General features: G+C 47.2%; 3 protein-coding genes across 3 annotated transcripts; 1 reads left to right on the forward strand and 2 right to left on the reverse strand.

The window, feature by feature from the left end:
- The first annotated feature begins 1,277 nt into the window (after positions 1-1,277).
- Positions 1,278-5,939, forward strand: LOC103654908 (uncharacterized). The gene is made up of 4 exons (XM_020552373.1): positions 1,278-1,371; positions 1,440-1,542; positions 4,698-5,124; positions 5,205-5,939. The coding sequence occupies exons 1-4, from the start codon at positions 1,278-1,280 to the stop codon at positions 5,673-5,675; spliced, it is 1,095 nt and encodes a 364-aa protein (XP_020407962.1). The 3' UTR covers positions 5,676-5,939.
- Positions 5,873-7,574, reverse strand: LOC109945971 (uncharacterized). Its single transcript, XM_020552374.2, has 4 exons — positions 6,992-7,574; positions 6,584-6,916; positions 6,038-6,113; positions 5,873-5,936 (listed from the first exon to the last, which is right to left on the reverse strand). Exons 1-4 carry the CDS (start codon positions 7,572-7,574, stop codon positions 5,873-5,875), a joined length of 1,056 nt encoding a protein of 351 aa, XP_020407963.2.
- A 917-nt stretch (positions 7,575-8,491) lies between these two features.
- LOC118477032 (myosin-1-like) lies at positions 8,492-9,990 on the reverse strand. The gene is made up of 3 exons (XM_035967558.1): positions 9,517-9,990; positions 9,150-9,377; positions 8,492-9,041 (listed from the first exon to the last, which is right to left on the reverse strand). The coding sequence occupies exons 1-3, from the start codon at positions 9,793-9,795 to the stop codon at positions 8,646-8,648; spliced, it is 903 nt and encodes a 300-aa protein (XP_035823451.1). The 5' UTR covers positions 9,796-9,990; the 3' UTR covers positions 8,492-8,645.
- Between the last annotated feature and the right edge of the window lie 7,439 nt (positions 9,991-17,429).

Consider the following 17,429-nt stretch of genomic DNA (forward strand, 5'->3'; position numbering starts at 1 on the left):
CTCAAATACTTAGGAGAACTTACATATCATTACATTATAAAGAAAAATAAAATAGGCAAGAGCCAAAAGCCCATTCAAAACAGACAATAGAGGCGACATGGTTTTAGTACTACTTAATCATATCAATTATGGCTTTATTATTTCAGTTCTAGAAATATAGAAATGTTCTCGGTGGTTGTTATCGATTAGATGGCTTGAAGGTAGCGGAAGATCGCTGATTGGCTTTATTGGTTATTGACTTATCTGGTCATCACATTATAAGGAACTCTTGTGATCATCTCCAAAAACCAACTTTAGTATAATCTCTTTCTATTAAAATCTGACCCCCTTTCAGGCTCTCCCCGCGCTTCACGGGCGTTTGCCCATCGCGGGTGCTGACGCGTGGATCAGCCGGTACAGGGTCGCGGACCCGAATTTTTTATCCAATGACGTTGTGAGTGGTTCCGCGTCCGGTGTCCCTCCCGACCTTCTCCTCCCTCCCACACCCTCCCTCTCTCGTGGGTCGTCGCGCCCCTGCCCCTTCCCCCGATCTCGCCGCCGAGCCTGCATCCCCGGCATCGCCCGTGCTGGGCTGCCTCCACCAGCCTTCCCCTCCGCGCCATACCCAAGAACGTGGTCTTCCTCGTAAGGCCTCTCTGTCATCCTCTCCCCGCTTCCCCCGCCCCCGGTAGGACTCCGGCCGCCGCCCCGTCCACCTGTGCACCCCGACGGTGGCCTCCGCGGCCGCAGCCTACGAAGGAGGACGATTGCGTCGGGGCTGCCGTTCGAGTCCGAGGACGACGAGGACGATGTGCATCGGGGTGCACCGTGCACGGGGCGGGATCTTCGAGTCCGAGGACGACGAGGACGATGTGGATCGGGGTGCACCGTGCACGGGGCGGTGGCACTCGGTTGCGGGACTCGTGGCGCGCGAGCCCGGCCGCGGGGCTTGGCACGCTGCGCGTGGTCTGGGTCCGCGCGGCATTTCGACCGTCCTGTCCATCCCCGCGATGGATCCGGTGGTGCCCGTAGTAAATCTGGTGCGACTCATCGTGGGTCCACTCAACCAGCCACCATCGCGGGGCTATCGTCGACGGCAACACACCTCTTCTTCAATCTGTAATACTCATGTTCTGTTGCTTGTATTCGATTATACGTGTGTACATCCTTATTCTTGATGTTTGGTTAGCTTCGTTGAGGCTTGTGAACTAGCTGGGTGGGGACGAGCATGAGCAGATCGATTTTTGAAGCAAAAAACTGCATTGACATGGCTACTCGAAGAGTCAGGATGGGTGAACATGGGGATGAGTGGACATGAGGGGAACTTGGGGAAGCAAGAGAGCAGTACATACCTGGTAGCTCCTAGCAGGAGCCAGGAGGTGGTTGACATATGTTTGTTTTCAGTTGCTGCCGTCCGATTCAGTAAACTATTAACTGACTTTTCTTTCGTTTTTTGGTAGATATTGGACTTGGAGAGGGGCTGGAATATCTCAACATCCAAACCTCCATCAATACAAAGCATAGTTCTGAACAATTCTCTTTCAAACTGAGCTCCAGCTACAAGTTAGAGTGATCCATGTTTGCTCTGGGAGATGATACTGTTTCTGAACTACTTTCCCCGTCACCTCAGTTGTCGTTGCCATCCGTCGCTCACCGACTAGATCGAACACGTCCTCACTCAGCGCCATCCAAACCTATCTTAAATTTATCTAAAAGTTGCAGATAGCAGATAGTTGACAGCACGATAGATAAACCAAATTGATTCCTCTTCTTGCTGTCGTTGCTTTCTTCCGCTCACCTCTAATGTGTTGATTTGATCGCAGCAGGAAGCCAAGAAAGCCTCCAGCAAGGCAGCTCGTTCGCCAGCTGGGTCATGCTGCACGTCGCCAGAGGCGAGGGGCGAGGGCTTCCTCGCCAGAAAAGACGAGAGAGCCGGTACAGCCTTCCTTACTGTGTGACGATTCCATGTTTTTGCTTGCATTGTTTGGATCAAGGATAGAACATAATTTGGATGCTTTGCTTGTGCAATTATGTCTGTACAGCTAAAAATGACACGTTATGAAAGCACCTCCATATCTGTAATGCCATGCAGGCTGCATTAGCTCTGCTTCTGCTTTTTTGTGAACCATAGTAGCTACTGACATGATGTTGATGCACTATTAAAACATAGATGATCTTAAATTGATAGAGTAATTATTTGTTGTATCAGCGAGCTTGGCAAATACCTTGGCCATTGAACTCACTGACATTGTTGCTATGTAGATGGACTTTTCCAGTACTAGGATAACAGTCAGGTAATAGTGTAATACAACATGTTCTTCATGACTTTCTTGGTCCATATGCTCCTCTAGCAAATATTACTCATTGCTTTGAATGGTCTGCTTTTTCCTACCTCTTGGCATGTCTGTTGTAGAATGACACCAATTGAAATAAATCCAACTATCGCTTGGCCATCTACAAATGTTATACGTGATATCAAAATGGTGATGAATAGAGCTATGTTCGTAGGTTTTTTAGGCTCAGTACCATATTTGTTTGTACACGGTGCAGGGGAATGTAAAAGAAAATGGAAATCTATACAAAAAAAGAATTGGACCTCACTGATTGTTCAGATTAGGAGAAAACTCATATATATGATACAGTTTATCACATTTAGAGATAAATGCATATATACAGCCCAGTTTAACACATTCAAAGATAAATTTTGATTATACATTCAGCTGATCACATTGGCTGATTATCTCAGGTACAGTGCACACAACGTGTTAGCAACTTAGCCTGATACAATTCAGTTGTATGTACATCTGTATGTTTACTTTAGATTGTACATTTCCACTTGAGGCCTTGTTCGGTTATTTTCAATCCATATGGATCGGAGGGGATTGATATGGATTGGAGGGGATTTTGACTTACTGGGGATTGAAACCCCCTCAATCCCCCTCAATCCATATGGATTGGGGTAGAACCGAACAAGCCCTGAAGGTATGCCCGCGATGAGGAAGCGGATGATGACCAGGAAGAGTCTGGATGGAAAGTATATTCATGCCTTGTTCGGTTATTCCTATCCCATGTAGATTGGATGGGATTGAAAAAAATTATGAAAGATTTTAACTTGTTTGGGATTTAAACCCACTCAGTCCCACCCAATCCACATGGATCGAGAGCAAAACGAACAAGCCCTCATGGTGACGTCTTCCGATTCCCAAAGAATAAGTCAGTATTTTCTTCTGTTCTTGGTACAGGAACTCAACTATTGGCATTGTAGGTTCCTGTGGTTATTTTCTCTCTGTCTGTAATATTTTGCAGGGCTGAAATTATTCCTCCAGCTCATTGTTTCGACAAAAAAGATACCTAACAATCTTTTCTGTGGCACCTCTTCAACACAACCTTTATATTCCTTCTTGCACTTGTCGGAGTATTCTACCCTTACAACCATGGTGCACTATTTACTGCATTGGTTGTCATCTATGCACTCACTTCAGGAATTGTGGATACATTGCTACCTCTTTTTATTCTCAGCTGGAGGGGACAAACTGGGTATGTACTGCCTTTACCTCGTATAGTTATATGTACATGACCGGATTGAAATACTATCTTCGACTGCCCAGCAATGTATGTGGCCATCCAGGCCGTTCTTTTTCCCTGTACGCCAGTGGTCGAACGTATGTTACTGAGAAATTGTACCAGTCTTTGATTTCTGAAAAAAATGTTAGATTCAGAAAGCATTTGATCCTATTTCATTTAATGATCTAGATGTAGATTCTCTTTTAAAACCGCATTAAAGAGTTTGTCATGAAACAAATAACATATGATTTTATTTGTTTCACTACGTACGTGATTGGCTTAGTGCCTTAGCGCCCGATAGGGCGCTTTTTATTCTAGTAAGAATCGTTGTAGTGACTTGTTAGAGCAACTCCAACAAAGATACTAAACCGGGTCTTATTTTAAATAAAAGAGTTTAGGACTACGAAATAGCTTCCAAGAAAGGTCCTAATTTATAAATTTGAAGCAAATTTATATAGGACTCCAACCCTAGAGTCCTAGATATACAACCCCATACGGGAGGTCCTATCCTGCTATCTCAACCGCCAAACCCTCCGTGAATCTTCGTCTCCTTCGTCGATGGGCCATCGGCAACTGTGATCCGCAGCCGCCGGCGCACAGGTGCTGCCCCGCCCGTCCGCCCAGCTTGCAGTCGGAGACGCACAACCTGATCCCTCCCGTCTTCTTCAGCCAGAGCCCCGCCCGCACAGGATTGGCATCTCGTCGCCGTGCCCTGCTGCAACCAGTCGGCGTTCCCTGCTCCAGCGATCTCGAACTCAACACATGGATCAAAGGAAGGCGCAACAGCCACAAAGGGGTCGTCGAAGGTCCTCGCTAAACACCGCCATAAATGCAATTCGGCAAGAATCAACAGGTCCCATGTCATCCGGTGTCGCTGCATGCCCTCAACCTGCATCTCGGTCACAGTTCGGCAACGATAACTCATCTTCGATGCCGACTGAACGCCAACAACCTTCATTTGGATCACACTCATTGTTCAACAACGCTGATCCCTCTTGGATGGCATCCGATTCTAGGTTTGAATGCCATGAACTTCTTTCAATTGATTTCCTTCATGTATTGTTCACCTGCTAATGTTCATGTATTGTTAAATGCTTTGCTGGTGTTTGTGTCAATAATACTTTTAGGTTGTAGTAACTATTTTATTCTTGCAGCACACTGAATTCCCATGGTGGTTACTACACGTCACTACTAAGCCAGGATGTTGCAGATGATTTTGTCTCAGATGATTATGTGCTAGTTGATAACGAAGCTGTACAATCACCGGTGCTGCATGAAATGAGCTCACAAGTGACTAAAAGGTGCCGATCCAAAAATTTCAGTGAAGAGGAGGACACACTATTAGTTTCAGCGTATCTTAATGTGAGTAAAGATCCTATTACTGGAAGAGATCAAAAAGATGGCACATTTTGGGAAAGAGTATGCAAATACTTTCACAAGAATAGGACATTTGAGTCGGATCGTAATTGGTCGTCTTTGAAGCATCGTTGGGGTATAATTCAGAAGGAAGTGAACATTTTTCAACAATACTATGACGCCATAGAAAGAAAAAATGAAAGTGGAAAAACTAGTGATGACAAGGTGAAATTTACATATGTTTATACAACAATTTCTTCACATAACAGCATTTGCTCACATGATTTATCCTTGTCATTTTGTAGCTTGCTGAAGCGAAAGCGAAATTTCGGGAAGACCATCAAGGGAAGGCATTTTCTGTCTTCCATGCGTGGATTATTCTTAGGCATGAGCCAAAGTGGACTTTCAGAGATTCAAAGCTGAAAGACCTCCATGAGGCAAACTGTAATGGTCCTGTCAATGCTGACAGACCACTAGGGAGGAAAGCAGAGAAGGAAAAAGCACGAGCGAGAAAGCACGATGGCTGCGATGCTGATGGCGATTTTTTCTTTGAAGAAGTTAAAAAGATGAGGGAAGCAAGGGAAGAATCAGAGAAAGACCGGAAGGCCCGTGATGATAAGTTCTATGAGCTTGAGATGACCAAGGTTCAATTGGAGCAAAATCGGCAGGACAAAGAAATTATGCTAACAGACACAAGCACAATGGACGATGACTCTAAACTATACTTCAAGATGATGAAACAAGAGATTTTGGCTCGGCGTTTCGGGAGTAGTTAGGCAACAGTGCTTCATTATTCAGTCAAATAAAAACATTTAGTTCAGGCTGCTGTCGTTCAGGCTTCATTATTCAGTCAAATAAAAACCTTTAGTTCAGGATCATTATTCAGTCAAATAAAAACCTTTAGTTGAGGCTGCTGTCGTTCAGGCTTCATTATTCAGTCAAATAAAACCTTTAGTTCAGGATCATTATTCAGTCAAATAATGGCAGCATGATTCAGTTTTCTTCTGTCGTTCAGGCTGCTGCCTTCAAGTTCAGTACTGCTTAATGAGTATTATTTGAGCAGATCAGTAGTTTAAACTGTATGAAGCATGATTCAGTTTTATTCCTGTTTGTGTAATGGCAGCATGATTCAGTTTACGATTTAGTTACTGGATTGTTGACAGCACTTGTCTCTGCTGCCTTCCTGCAGCCAAAACCATGTGAGCCTTGTTTCTCTATTTTTGAAGATCTGAAACATCTGTATTGAACTTACAGCAAGAAATGTTGACCATGTAAACAACTGTATTGAACTAAAAAAATTACAGACATGTTGAGAAAGGGAAAAATAAAAATACTGTTTTACTAATGATTTATTCATCAAATAGCATTGTCTGCCTAAACTAATGTTGCTCATTTCGGTGCCCGCGCCACTCCCATCGGTGTTGAACTAGATCTTGCTGAAGTTGACGATGCATGTGAGAATCTTGAATTTCTTGACGTCCAACAAATGGCGAAAAATTACAAGTCCCTACACGCGACACCACACCTTCAGTCTCTGCATTACTCTTATCATAAGGCACATCAAGACCGTCAGCGTCTCGTTCATCTTCAATTATCATATTGTGCATTATTATGCAAGCCAACATAATGTCTCGGAGTGTTTTTTCATCCCAAAATCGCGCTGGATTTCGAACGATTGCAAAACGAGCCTGCAACACACCAAATGCACGCTCAACATCTTTTCTCTGAGATTCTTGAGCAGCAGCAAAATTTTTATCCATTAAATTTGCCGGTGCCTTTATTGTTTTCACAAATGATGCCCAAGTTGGATAAATCCCATCAGCTAGATAGTAACCCATTTCATAATTATGCCTGTTAACCATATACTGAACATATGGCGCTTGACCTTCCATAAGTCTGTCAAAGAGAGGAGATCTGCGCAAGACATTAATATCGTTGTGCGATCCTGGTAGGCCAAAGAAGGCATGCCATATCCATAAATCCGTAGACGCAACTGCCTCTAGTATGATGGTTGGTTCTTTCACATGACCACAATACATACCATGATGAGCAGTAGGACAATTTTTCCACTTCCAGTGCATACAATCAATACTGCCAAGCATGCCAGGAAATCCACGACATTCACCAATTTTAAGCAATCTAGTTGTATCATCTTCATTTGGAGCTCTAAGGTATTCTTCGCCAAACACCTCGCAAATTGCTCTCACAAATTTCCGTAGGCTCTCAATAGCGGTGCTTTCACCAATCCGCAAATACTCATCAACATAATCAGCTGGAACACCATAAGCTAACTGTCTATAAGCTGCAGTGACCTTCTGTACACAGGAAAATCCAAGAAGACCAGCACCATTTCTTTTCTGAACAAAATAGTTATCATGTTGTTCAACGGCTTTAGCTATCCGTTTGAAAAGAGATGAACTCATACGAAAACGGCGCCGGAACATCTTCTCAGGATATGTTGGGTTCTCACAAAAGTAGTCACGGTACAATTTCATACCGTGTTCATCTCTACTTCGATTGTAAACCTTGTGTCCAAAAACTGAACCTCGATGTCTTTTTCGCTGCTTTTGCTTCCTCTTCCGATATGCACCCATCAAGAAAAGCATGAAGTGGTCAAGTTCATTGTATGATTGTTCATCTTCGCGGTGGATCATAGATATCGTAGTTGCAGACATCTTTCTGCAGTGGACATATGGCAGAATATAAAATTATTTCAGTTACCCATTTACTAAATATAAGCTGTCACATATCACAACATATGACGATATACACTGCAAAATGAAGTTGATCAACATGCTACATACTAGTTGCAATTGTACAACAGGTTCTGAATAAATTATTCATACAAGATACAACTCATGGAACAATACTGGCAAGAACATATGGGCTACAACGTCAATGGTTTGATTAGAAGCAACATAATCAAAGAATCTTTGGCACTTTATTATCTCTTCCGTGGGGAACAAATGCACAGGAGATTGCAGGACCTGACTTTTGCAGAAACAATGCAAATGGAATACAGGATGGAGGGAGATAGAGGGCCGCTGACCAGAATATGGATGCGCGGAGGTGATCCAAGGCGAGGAGATCTGTGGTGCCCTGTGCTGGGGAGGTTGACGGCGCTGTGGGATGTATCGTGTGTGCAGCCGTCTGGAATAAGAAGAAACCTGGGCGCGTGACGCGAGCGGGAAACAGAGTAACGCGTGAGCGGGAACCGCGAAAATCAGAGTTAGTTGCTAAACACTGGGTTTAGGGTCTGTTTGTTGGAAAGCAACAATTTATTCAGATCCTAAACATATCAAATTCGTCTTTAAAACAGAATTTAAGGCCTCAGTTTAGGATTCCTTCTTGGAGTTGCTCTTAGAGTGCTCTCTTACAACGATTCTTATCACCTCAAGTCTAAGCCTAACCTATCATCATGTGCTGGTGTTTAGCTCGATCTGCGTTCAAACTTCAATGTTTGGCATCTGCAAATTAACGTGTCAATTGTTTTTTCTACTCCACCTATGGGTTTGTTTGGTTATTTTCAATCCATATGGATTATAGAAAATTGGTATAGATTAGGAGAATTTTTTGACTTACTAGAAATTGAAACTCCATCAATCTTCCTCAATCTATATGGATTGGTGTAACCGAACAACCCCAAATGTGATCTACTTTTACAAAATTCGTTCATGGGAGCACGGAAAAAAAAGGAATTCCCACACCAGGGAGACCCCAAGAAGAATTGTGCGCATATGCATGTTCTAAGTGCTCGTTCGGATCCAGCAGTTGCCCCTGCGCCATCGATCCCTGCCGATCCCGGCCTGGGCCCTGCGCAGCCGGGCCTTGTAGTCCTTGGCCCACGCGCGGAGCTGCGCCTTGAGCTTCTTGAGGTCGGCGGCGGAGTTGGCGACCGGGGCGGCCGGCTGCCACGGCGGCGGCGGCTCCGCGGCGTGCTCCAGCGTGCGGCTTTGCCGCCGGAACTCCGCGACGACGAGCAGGCGGCCCACCGCACCCCGCATGGCACCCGCGGACGAGGACATGCGGTCCCGGCCGTGCCACAGCCTCACCGGCGGCGGATCCTCCTCGGCCGCCGTCTCTTCCGACGACCCGGCCCCGCGGCGGTCGTGCGCTGTTCCTTGGGCCATCCGCGCATCGTCCTGAGCCATTTTGCATGCATGGTCATGAATAGCATCGATCGACGCTAGTTATGTTATCGATCCAGAGCGTGTTCGAGAATCGAGACTCTGCCGGACGCACGGACGGACCTGAAGAGCGGCCACCTGTTCGTGGAATGCCTCCTCCAGGGCCTTGGCCCTGATCTCGTGCTCCAGCCACCTGACATGGTAGCTCTCGATCTGCCGCTTCAGCGCAGCGTTCTCCTCCTCCTTCTCCCGCAGCCGCGCCTCGGCCTCCGCCGCCTTTCTCCCCAGCTCCTCCACCACCGACACCGAGGGCGAGACGACACCCTCCGTCGCCGCTGTCGTCACGTCTTCCTGCGCCATCGGTCATAACGCATTGTAATAAGCCTCGAGCAGCCACACGTGTTCCTCAAAAATTGCCATTGATGATGCCCAATGCTTAACAATGTTTGATGCGATAGGGGAAGCGGAGAAGTGAATCGTAGGACGGAACCTCGACAGGTGACAATGGTGGCGGGGGCGCCCGTGCTGGCCATGTGTCTTGGACCCGGACTCTGCGCCGCGACCGCGAAGGGCGCCGGCCGCGCGGAGTCGGACGCGATGGAAGTGGCGGCGGCGGCGGCGAGGAGGAGAGAGTGTCGTCGTGGACGGGCGTGTCGTCATCGTCGTCGGCCCCCGCTCCTCCTCCTCGTGACCCTGACCCTCGCATCAGGGAGTGGAGCATCGCCTCGAGGGAGCTCAGCGCAGACGTTGGCAACGCCGATAGCGCCATGGCCGCCGGTGTTCTAGACAAGAGAATACATGCAAACGCGCGCGGCAAGGGCACGGAGCACGGCGGCGTAGTCGCAGGTCGGTTCTTGTATCCTCGGATCGCATCGAGATTTCGTAGCGCCGGTGCGTGGTGCGACGTGACGATTTTCGAGGGAGGGGAGAGCAACGAGCTAGTTGTTGCAGCATCAGAGTCGGAATAGGAAGCCATTTATGGGTGGAGGTGCATGCATGCATGGAGGTGTTTTTTGTGCGAAAGGAATAGACTAAGGGGGTGTTTGTTTGGGATTATAATCCACCTAGATTATATAATCCAACAATTTTTGAACTAACTCTTAGTTTAAAAGTTGTTAGATTATATAATCTGGATAGATTATAATCTCAAACAAACACCCCTTAAATTGTGGACCAAAAATATTGTTTTTATATTGTATATTTTACTGCTCGCAAAGTAAAGTTTGAATATAAATATGAGGATGAATAAGTTGTTGAAGATAGCATAAGCATGACGCGACTCATAGTGCTTCTGTACGGTATGACTCTAGTGTTGTGCTTGGACCGGCACCTGTGGGGGATAGATAATTGTTGGGGCGAAGACGAACACGCCACCCTTCGCTCTACGACTTCCTCTCCTCATTGCGCAGGCGAAGGCTACATCCACAAAACATGGCAGAACAAGACGAGGGCGTCGATCGGACGGAGACCTGCGCGACCCCCTTCGCTCTCGTGTGGCAAGATGAAGGCCCTGCCGATGTCTACGGACCTCACGTGCCCTCACCGTCGGGGGATGCCCATGTGTGATTTCGGCCCATAGTGATGGGCCCCGTGAGGACATGTGCGATAAGGGTCGTGTCTGTAATAAGGTTTACATTAATGACTATCTGCAACATTCCCTCGTGGGAATATTCTAGGGATAAACCGGGTACTCGAGGGTTAGGGGTGAGCACTTTTTTACCATAAACCGAAAGTCGAATCGTACCGAATTTTCGGTTTTTCGGTAGTTCAGTTCGGTTTCGGTTTTTTTATCTAAGAAATTCGATTTCGGTATCGTAATCGGTTTTCAACGTATACCGAACCGAAATACCAAAAAAACTGAATACCAAACTTTATCAGTTATCAAATTTGACTATTCGATTATGTGAACTAAACATGTGATACAATTAAATTGTTATTCACTTATTTGTATGGGATGTATGTTGTATCTCTAAATATTTGTACCTATAAAATTTTTATTTTTTAAAAATTATGTGTAATCTATCATGAAAACTTGTTGTATGTACTGTCTTGAGTATAAGTTTGGTATTCGGTTTTTACCGAAAAACTGAAGTAAAAAACCGAAACCAAACTTCTTGGTTTTCATTCTTAAAAAACGATCGGTTTCTAATGTCTGTAAAACCGAAAAAACCGAACCGAAGTTTAGAAAGAAACCGAATGCCCAGCCATATCGAGGGTCTAAACGTCTTTGACACGGACAGGCGGCCCCTCGAGTACCTATAAATACCCCCGTACAGTGCCCTCACAAGAGAGATTAACGAAGCTTTTTGCATCACATGCTAAACTTTACAAACACGCTTCCCACTCACTCGTTGGATCAACTTGCCCAGGCAGGCAGGTTCCCAACAATAACCCCTGGGGCCTCACATGCACTAAAACATATCCTGGGACGCTTGATGGGCTTCCTGCTAAGTCACCCTAAGGGAGCCAACTCAGGTGAGCCCGACCCAGGCTAATGAAGACCGACGTACGAGTTAAGCGCCATTGAAGACTGGAGGTGTCGGATGATGCAGTTGCAAACACCCGAAGGGCTTGGCATTCGACGATAACTCGGGAGGTTAGGAGATGAAGGCTCTGAATATGCAGGGACACGATCTGCGACAAAGGAGGAGATAAGCAAGTAGATAGTAATCGCAGCTTATAATGGGATAACTCTCTCTGGTCATGTATATAAGCCCGAGGCCCCCCCTACCATTTCATATCTCATCATCCACCACTCCAACTCATCCTCACCCACAATCTTCTGTCTGTAATCCTCATACTCTAGAGATCAATACCAAATCTCCAACATGAAGTAAGGTATTACGCCATTTCTAAGCGGACCGAACATGTACAACTCTGTGAGTAACCCCAACGTGCTTATGCACGAACCATTGAGTCGCGATCAACGATGTTGTCCTACCCAAAAGCATCACGTGAGCAACCCATGGTGCATGGTCGGGTCACAAACACGGACACCATCCCGACATGATGGGCTAGCACGATCACGTCACGATCAAGTGGCTGACATGATTATGCACGACTTATATCCTGTTATTATTTCTAACGTAATGATTTCACTTTATAATGGATACATGTTCAATTTTTAAAAACTATATACATAATCTCAAAGATCTTCTATATTACTTAGCTTTTAAAGTGAAAACAGTACTGTTCGAACCAAAAGTGAGCATGCGGACGGTCCGGCCCTGAGGCCGGACGGTCCGCGGTCCGGACGGTCCGCGCCTGTGGGCCGGACGGTCCGCGCGTGCGCAGAACAGATTAGGGTTCCGAGTTTTGTGCTACGGTTGTTAGCTATATTCGCGGGATTAGCTCGGAATCAGTTGTGTAAAGGGTCCAGCCCCCCTCCTCTATAAATAGAGAGGTCTACGGCCGATTTGTAATCATCAACAATCGAATCAATACAACTTTTATTCGCATTTTATCATAGGAGTAGTTCTAGTCTAGTTTAGGTTTAGCCTCTCAATCCTCAAATTCTCCGCCTCTCCTCGACTCTACGTCGATTAGAGGAGTCTAGGTCGGTCTACCCGAGCCTAGACACCACCTAGGATCTCTACTCCCCGACGGGGTCCCTCCCGGGAGCGAGATCCAGGCGCCATCGGCGATCTTCCGCCGTCCCTGCGTACGCGCGGACCGTCCGGTCCCAGGGCGCGGACCGTCCGGCCGTCAGGCAGGAGCCCTAGCCGCGCACCAGGCCGCGGACCGTCCGGCCCCAGGCCGCGGACAGTCCGCCCTTGCGCAGAGAGCACCACCGCGCCTCGCACCAGGCCGCGGACCGTCCGGCCCCTGCGCGCGGACCGTCCGCCCCTGTGCAGAAGGCACCGCCACGGTTCTTGTTGAGTGTTTGGCGCTCCAAAAAGGCGTCAACATACTTTTTGGCGACTCCGCTGGGGAAAACATATCTAAGCTCATCAAATCGGCCCTCAATGGCCGGTTCAAGGGATAGCTCTGATATTTCTCCAAGCAACATCATAGAGCCGACTTGGGAAACCTTGCCGGCTGACGAGCAGCTCCAGTTCGAGGAGCATAAGGAGCGGATGATCCAGGAGGCGAAAGCAAAGTTCTTGGCCAACTTCAAAGTGGACAGGAACAACAAGGTCGTCCGACATCGGGCGACGGATCCGGCTTCGCTCCAACCCACGCCAGATATCCCCAATGTAAGTAATACCAACGATCTGCAATCTCTTAGAAATTATGTAGAAGATCAGCGTGAACAAATGCATAACATCATAGGGGGTATGCAAAGCGATCTTAAGAGACTAGTACGTGCATTTGATAAATCTAGTACCGCAAATTTTCCTTCGCACGAGGTTGAGTTAGGAGATAATGCGTGTAACACATCGGCTACAGGTTGTCACGACCAGTCACAACCCCTTTATGGGATGCCGATGGACACATACCCTAATCAACCGCAAATCGGCAGCAAACCAGCCGATCTGCACATGCCCGGACCGTCCGCACGTGAGCGCGGACCGTCCGGGCCAGCAACAGTGGGGCCTATTTTTAATGAGTTACCTAGATATGCGCCCGAACCACCACACACAACACTGAATCTAAACTACCCAGGCGGACCGTCCGCATGCAACGACGGACGGGCCGCACATAATCACGGACGGTCCGGGCCAATGACCAGACAGTCCGCACATGAGTCTTTTGAGGAGGATTATTACCTGAATCCTCGCCCGCCCCAGCAACACTTCCCATCACACTATGCAATGCACCAGCCCATTAATTCAGGATTCAGAGCCCAGGAAAGCTTCTCGGCCTCACCTAGAAGGCCGGAAAGAAACGATCAAACCTATGAGCCATATAGGGCAAATGGAAATGCACCACGTAGCTCATACCAATGGGGGGAACGACAACATACTAATATACAACCAACTCCACCTATGTTTAACCAGAGAGCCGGTGGTCTTGCACCGGCTGCCATTGATATAGTGAGGGAAGAAATAGCCGGGGCGTTCCGAGATAAGCTCGGAGTAAGCATGGTCCCTGGGGGGCAATCATATCGGAAACCTTATGACAGCCGATTTGATCACCACCCATACCCACAGGGAACCAGGATACCCGAATTCACAAAATTTTCGGGTGATCAAGGAAAGAACACACGTGAACACATAGGCCAATTTTTAGCACAATTAGGAGAGTTGGCCGACACAGAGGCATTTCGCGTACGTTTATTTTCATTATCTTTAACAGGAACTGCGTTTGCATGGTACGCCACTTTACCTCCTAATTCCATTTCATCATGGGGGATTTAGAACAAAAATTTCATGATCATTTTTTCTCCGGTGACTATGAGTTGGATTTGGTAGATTTAGCGTCGTTGCGACAGACAAAAGATGAATCGGTTAATGATTACATCCGGAGATTCCGAGATACAAGAAACCGATGCTTTCAAATTCATTTAGCAGAGAAACAGCTAGTAGGATTAGCCTTTAATGGTCTGCGATATTATTTAAAAGAAAGATTAGAAGGCATCCAATTTTTTACACTAGCACAGTTACACCAGAGAGCTTTGGCTTGCGAAAGCCGGAGCAAAGAAACTGCTAAAACAATGCGTCACAACGTACACATAGTAGAATGCGACCAAAGTAGCTCAGATGACGAATCAGCAGAAGTGTACGCTGCTGAAATGGTTTGGCCAAAGCAGTCCAAATCTTCGGCTTGTGCTTCCTTACAGCCGGTTCAAAAGAAACGGCAAGAGGAGGTAAAGTTTACATTTAATGTTGGTAAATGTGATAAAATATTTGATGAGTTACTTAAAAATGGCAATATTAAAATAAATCACACTGTTCCATCCGCCGACGAGCTAAAACGTCGTGCGTACTGCAAGTGGCATAACTCATTTTCTCATGCCACTAATGATTGCAATGTATTTCGGCGACAGATTCAATCGGCCATTAACGAAGGACGATTGAAATTTCAGGAAATGCAGGTGGATACAGAGCCCTTTCCGATGAACATGATTGACTTCGAGGGCAAGAAAGTCTTGGTTCGGCCAAATACAGCCGATAAAGGCAAAGGCAAGGAAACAATCATCGGCAATGCTAAAAGGGCCGATGGAGATTGTAAAGTTGCTTGCAGGAAGGTGGTGGCCGAGAAGACTCCCGATGGAGGGGAGACACTGAAGGTGACCATCACAGCCTCTAACACTGGGGGGCAAGCGCAGACAGGGAGACAGTTGCGGGAACCCGTGCTGCGCATCACGGACAGTCTGCCGTCCCGACGCGGACGGTCCGACGCTTCCCCGGACGGTCCGGACGACTCTGGCGGACGGTCCGGCCATGCTCAGGACTCGCAGCGACCACGTACCTTCAAACCACGACGACCAGAGATAGGTACGTGGAAAACAAATACATTTAAAGCAGCTGGTCGGCTGATCAAGCCTGGCCCGACTTTCGATCAATTGTTGTCTAAATATGTGAAAAAGAAGGCCGGCCCCAGTGACCGGCCACCGAAGCGACCCCGCTCGCCCATTCATGAGCAACGTCAGGTCAGGCCGATTGGACCACTTCACCAATCGGAAGAAATGAAAGGTCCTATTGTACAATTGAGACCTAACATGCCGACATGGACCCCTCCACCCCCTTATCCATCTATGCCATATCCATACACATACTTACCTCCACCATATGTCCCAAATCAAATGTGGGGCATGCCACCATATCCATTTGGGATGCCACAGTACCCCGCCTGGGGGGCACCCCAAACATCCGTTTTTGATAGGTTGGCGCCGCCAGTGCAAGACCGATTGAGCGCTGCTGAATCTGGTCACCAGGCACAGACCCAACAAGATTGCCGGACTACTCGGCCTCCTAGGCCGACCAATCCGGCAGGGGGGCATATGCCTGCAACAAAAAAGGACATCATCAAAATAGGCACTGCAGATGTTGTCATACAAGAAGATAATAAAGGGCCGATGATTTTCGGCGAATCGGCCAACACAACCGAAAAGGATACGGCTACCATCAAAACAGTCGATCCAAAATACTCCATGCCTCGATGGTGCCCAGCGGGATTGACACGATCCCAAAAGAGAAAATTACAGCGCCTAAGAGCAAAGGAGAGCCAGGAGAAGGAGGCGGAAAAGACATTTAATGACACACATCCACTATACCCGCCACCGCAAAAGAAATGGAGACCGAAGGCCGTTGAGAAAAAACAAACGGCCACAGAAATAGAAAGTCAATCTGCACCAGGCGCGGACCGTCCGGCCCCTGCGCACGGACCGTCCGCCGTTCACCAGGAAGTCTCTGGACGACCTGCACCAGGCGCGGACCGTCCGGCCCCCGCACGCGGACCGTCCGCCGTTCACCAGGAAGCCTCCAACGACACGACAACATCAATGGAAGAGGACGATCTGCTGGGAGAAGACCTGGTCGACTACGAGGCTTCTCCAGAACGCCCAGGTATGGATGTAAATATTATTACATTTTCTGCCGATTGTACTATTATCGGCAACGATGAACCTGTTGTTGCCCAGTTTGATTTTGGTCCTAAAGAAGCCGCCTTTACTAAACCAAAAGAATCGGTAAATCATTTAAAGCCGCTCTTCGTGCGCGGCCACATTGATGGGATACCGATTGCTAAGATGTTGGTAGATGGAGGGGCGGCTGTAAATCTGATGCCTTATTCATTATACAGAAAATTAGGTAAACAAGATGACGAACTTGTCAAGACCAACATGACCCTCAGCGGTGTTGGAACTGATAGTTCGATCAAAGCCAGGGGAGTCACGTCCGTTGAATTAACCATCGGGACTAAGACCCTTGCTGCTGCATTCTTCGTCGCTGATGTAGAAGGAAATTACAGTTTAATCCTAGGCAGAGAATGGATTCACGCCAATCAATGTATACCTTCTACATTACATCAAATGCTGATACAATGGGTAGGCGATGACATAGAACAAGTACATGCTGATGTATCGGCCTGCATCGCTGTGGCCGATGCCCCTGTACTCTGGACTTATGAGACTGCTACATGTCTCACAGGAGTAGACTTTTCTGATTATCAATTCATAAGTATAGATAAGAAAGGTTTCATTCCTGTAATGCTAGAGCCGATGGAGAATCGGCTAAATCCTAAATAAAGTTAAAATGATGAATACACACAAAGTTCATGAGTCTTTGGTCACAGACAGTTCGGCCGCCAAGGCCGGATGGTCTGGTCTTTCACAAAAGAGTTCGGACTTTAAGACCGAGCATCTACCACAGCGAAAAGACAGTATTACGGATGATCCGGTCCCCGAGACCGGAAATTCCGCCATCACACAAAGATCATCTGATTCCTCTGTGGGGGACATGATAGAGGAATTCAGAGATCTTGATAAACTAGGACAGGGGTTTACATCGGCCGATCCTT

Source organism: Zea mays, chromosome 4 (assembly GCF_902167145.1).
Source record: "Zea mays cultivar B73 chromosome 4, Zm-B73-REFERENCE-NAM-5.0, whole genome shotgun sequence".
NCBI lineage: Eukaryota > Viridiplantae > Streptophyta > Magnoliopsida > Poales > Poaceae > Zea > Zea mays.

Coding starts and splice junctions, on each gene's coding strand:
- LOC103654908 (XM_020552373.1), top strand. CDS start 1,278: ATGGGGATGAGTGGACATGAGGGGAACTTGGGGAAGCAAGAGAGCAGT. Junction 1,372..1,439: donor CCAGGAGGTGGTTGACATAT/GTTTGTTTTCAG, acceptor GTTTTTTGGTAG/ATATTGGACTTGGAGAGGGG. Junction 5,125..5,204: donor GAAAAACTAGTGATGACAAG/GTGAAATTTACA, acceptor GTCATTTTGTAG/CTTGCTGAAGCGAAAGCGAA.
- LOC109945971 (XM_020552374.2), bottom strand. CDS start 7,574: ATGTCTGCAACTACGATATCTATGATCCACCGCGAAGATGAACAATCA. Junction 6,114..6,583: donor ATTTGGTGTGTTGCAGGCTC/GTTTTGCAATCG, acceptor CTTCAAAAATAG/AGAAACAAGGCTCACATGGT. Junction 5,937..6,037: donor AACAATCCAGTAACTAAATC/GTAAACTGAATC, acceptor CTCATTAAGCAG/TACTGAACTTGAAGGCAGCA.
- LOC118477032 (XM_035967558.1), bottom strand. CDS start 9,795: ATGGCGCTATCGGCGTTGCCAACGTCTGCGCTGAGCTCCCTCGAGGCG. Junction 9,378..9,516: donor CACCATTGTCACCTGTCGAG/GTTCCGTCCTAC, acceptor CCGATGGCGCAG/GAAGACGTGACGACAGCGGC. Junction 9,042..9,149: donor AACAGGTGGCCGCTCTTCAG/GTCCGTCCGTGC, acceptor AAAATGGCTCAG/GACGATGCGCGGATGGCCCA.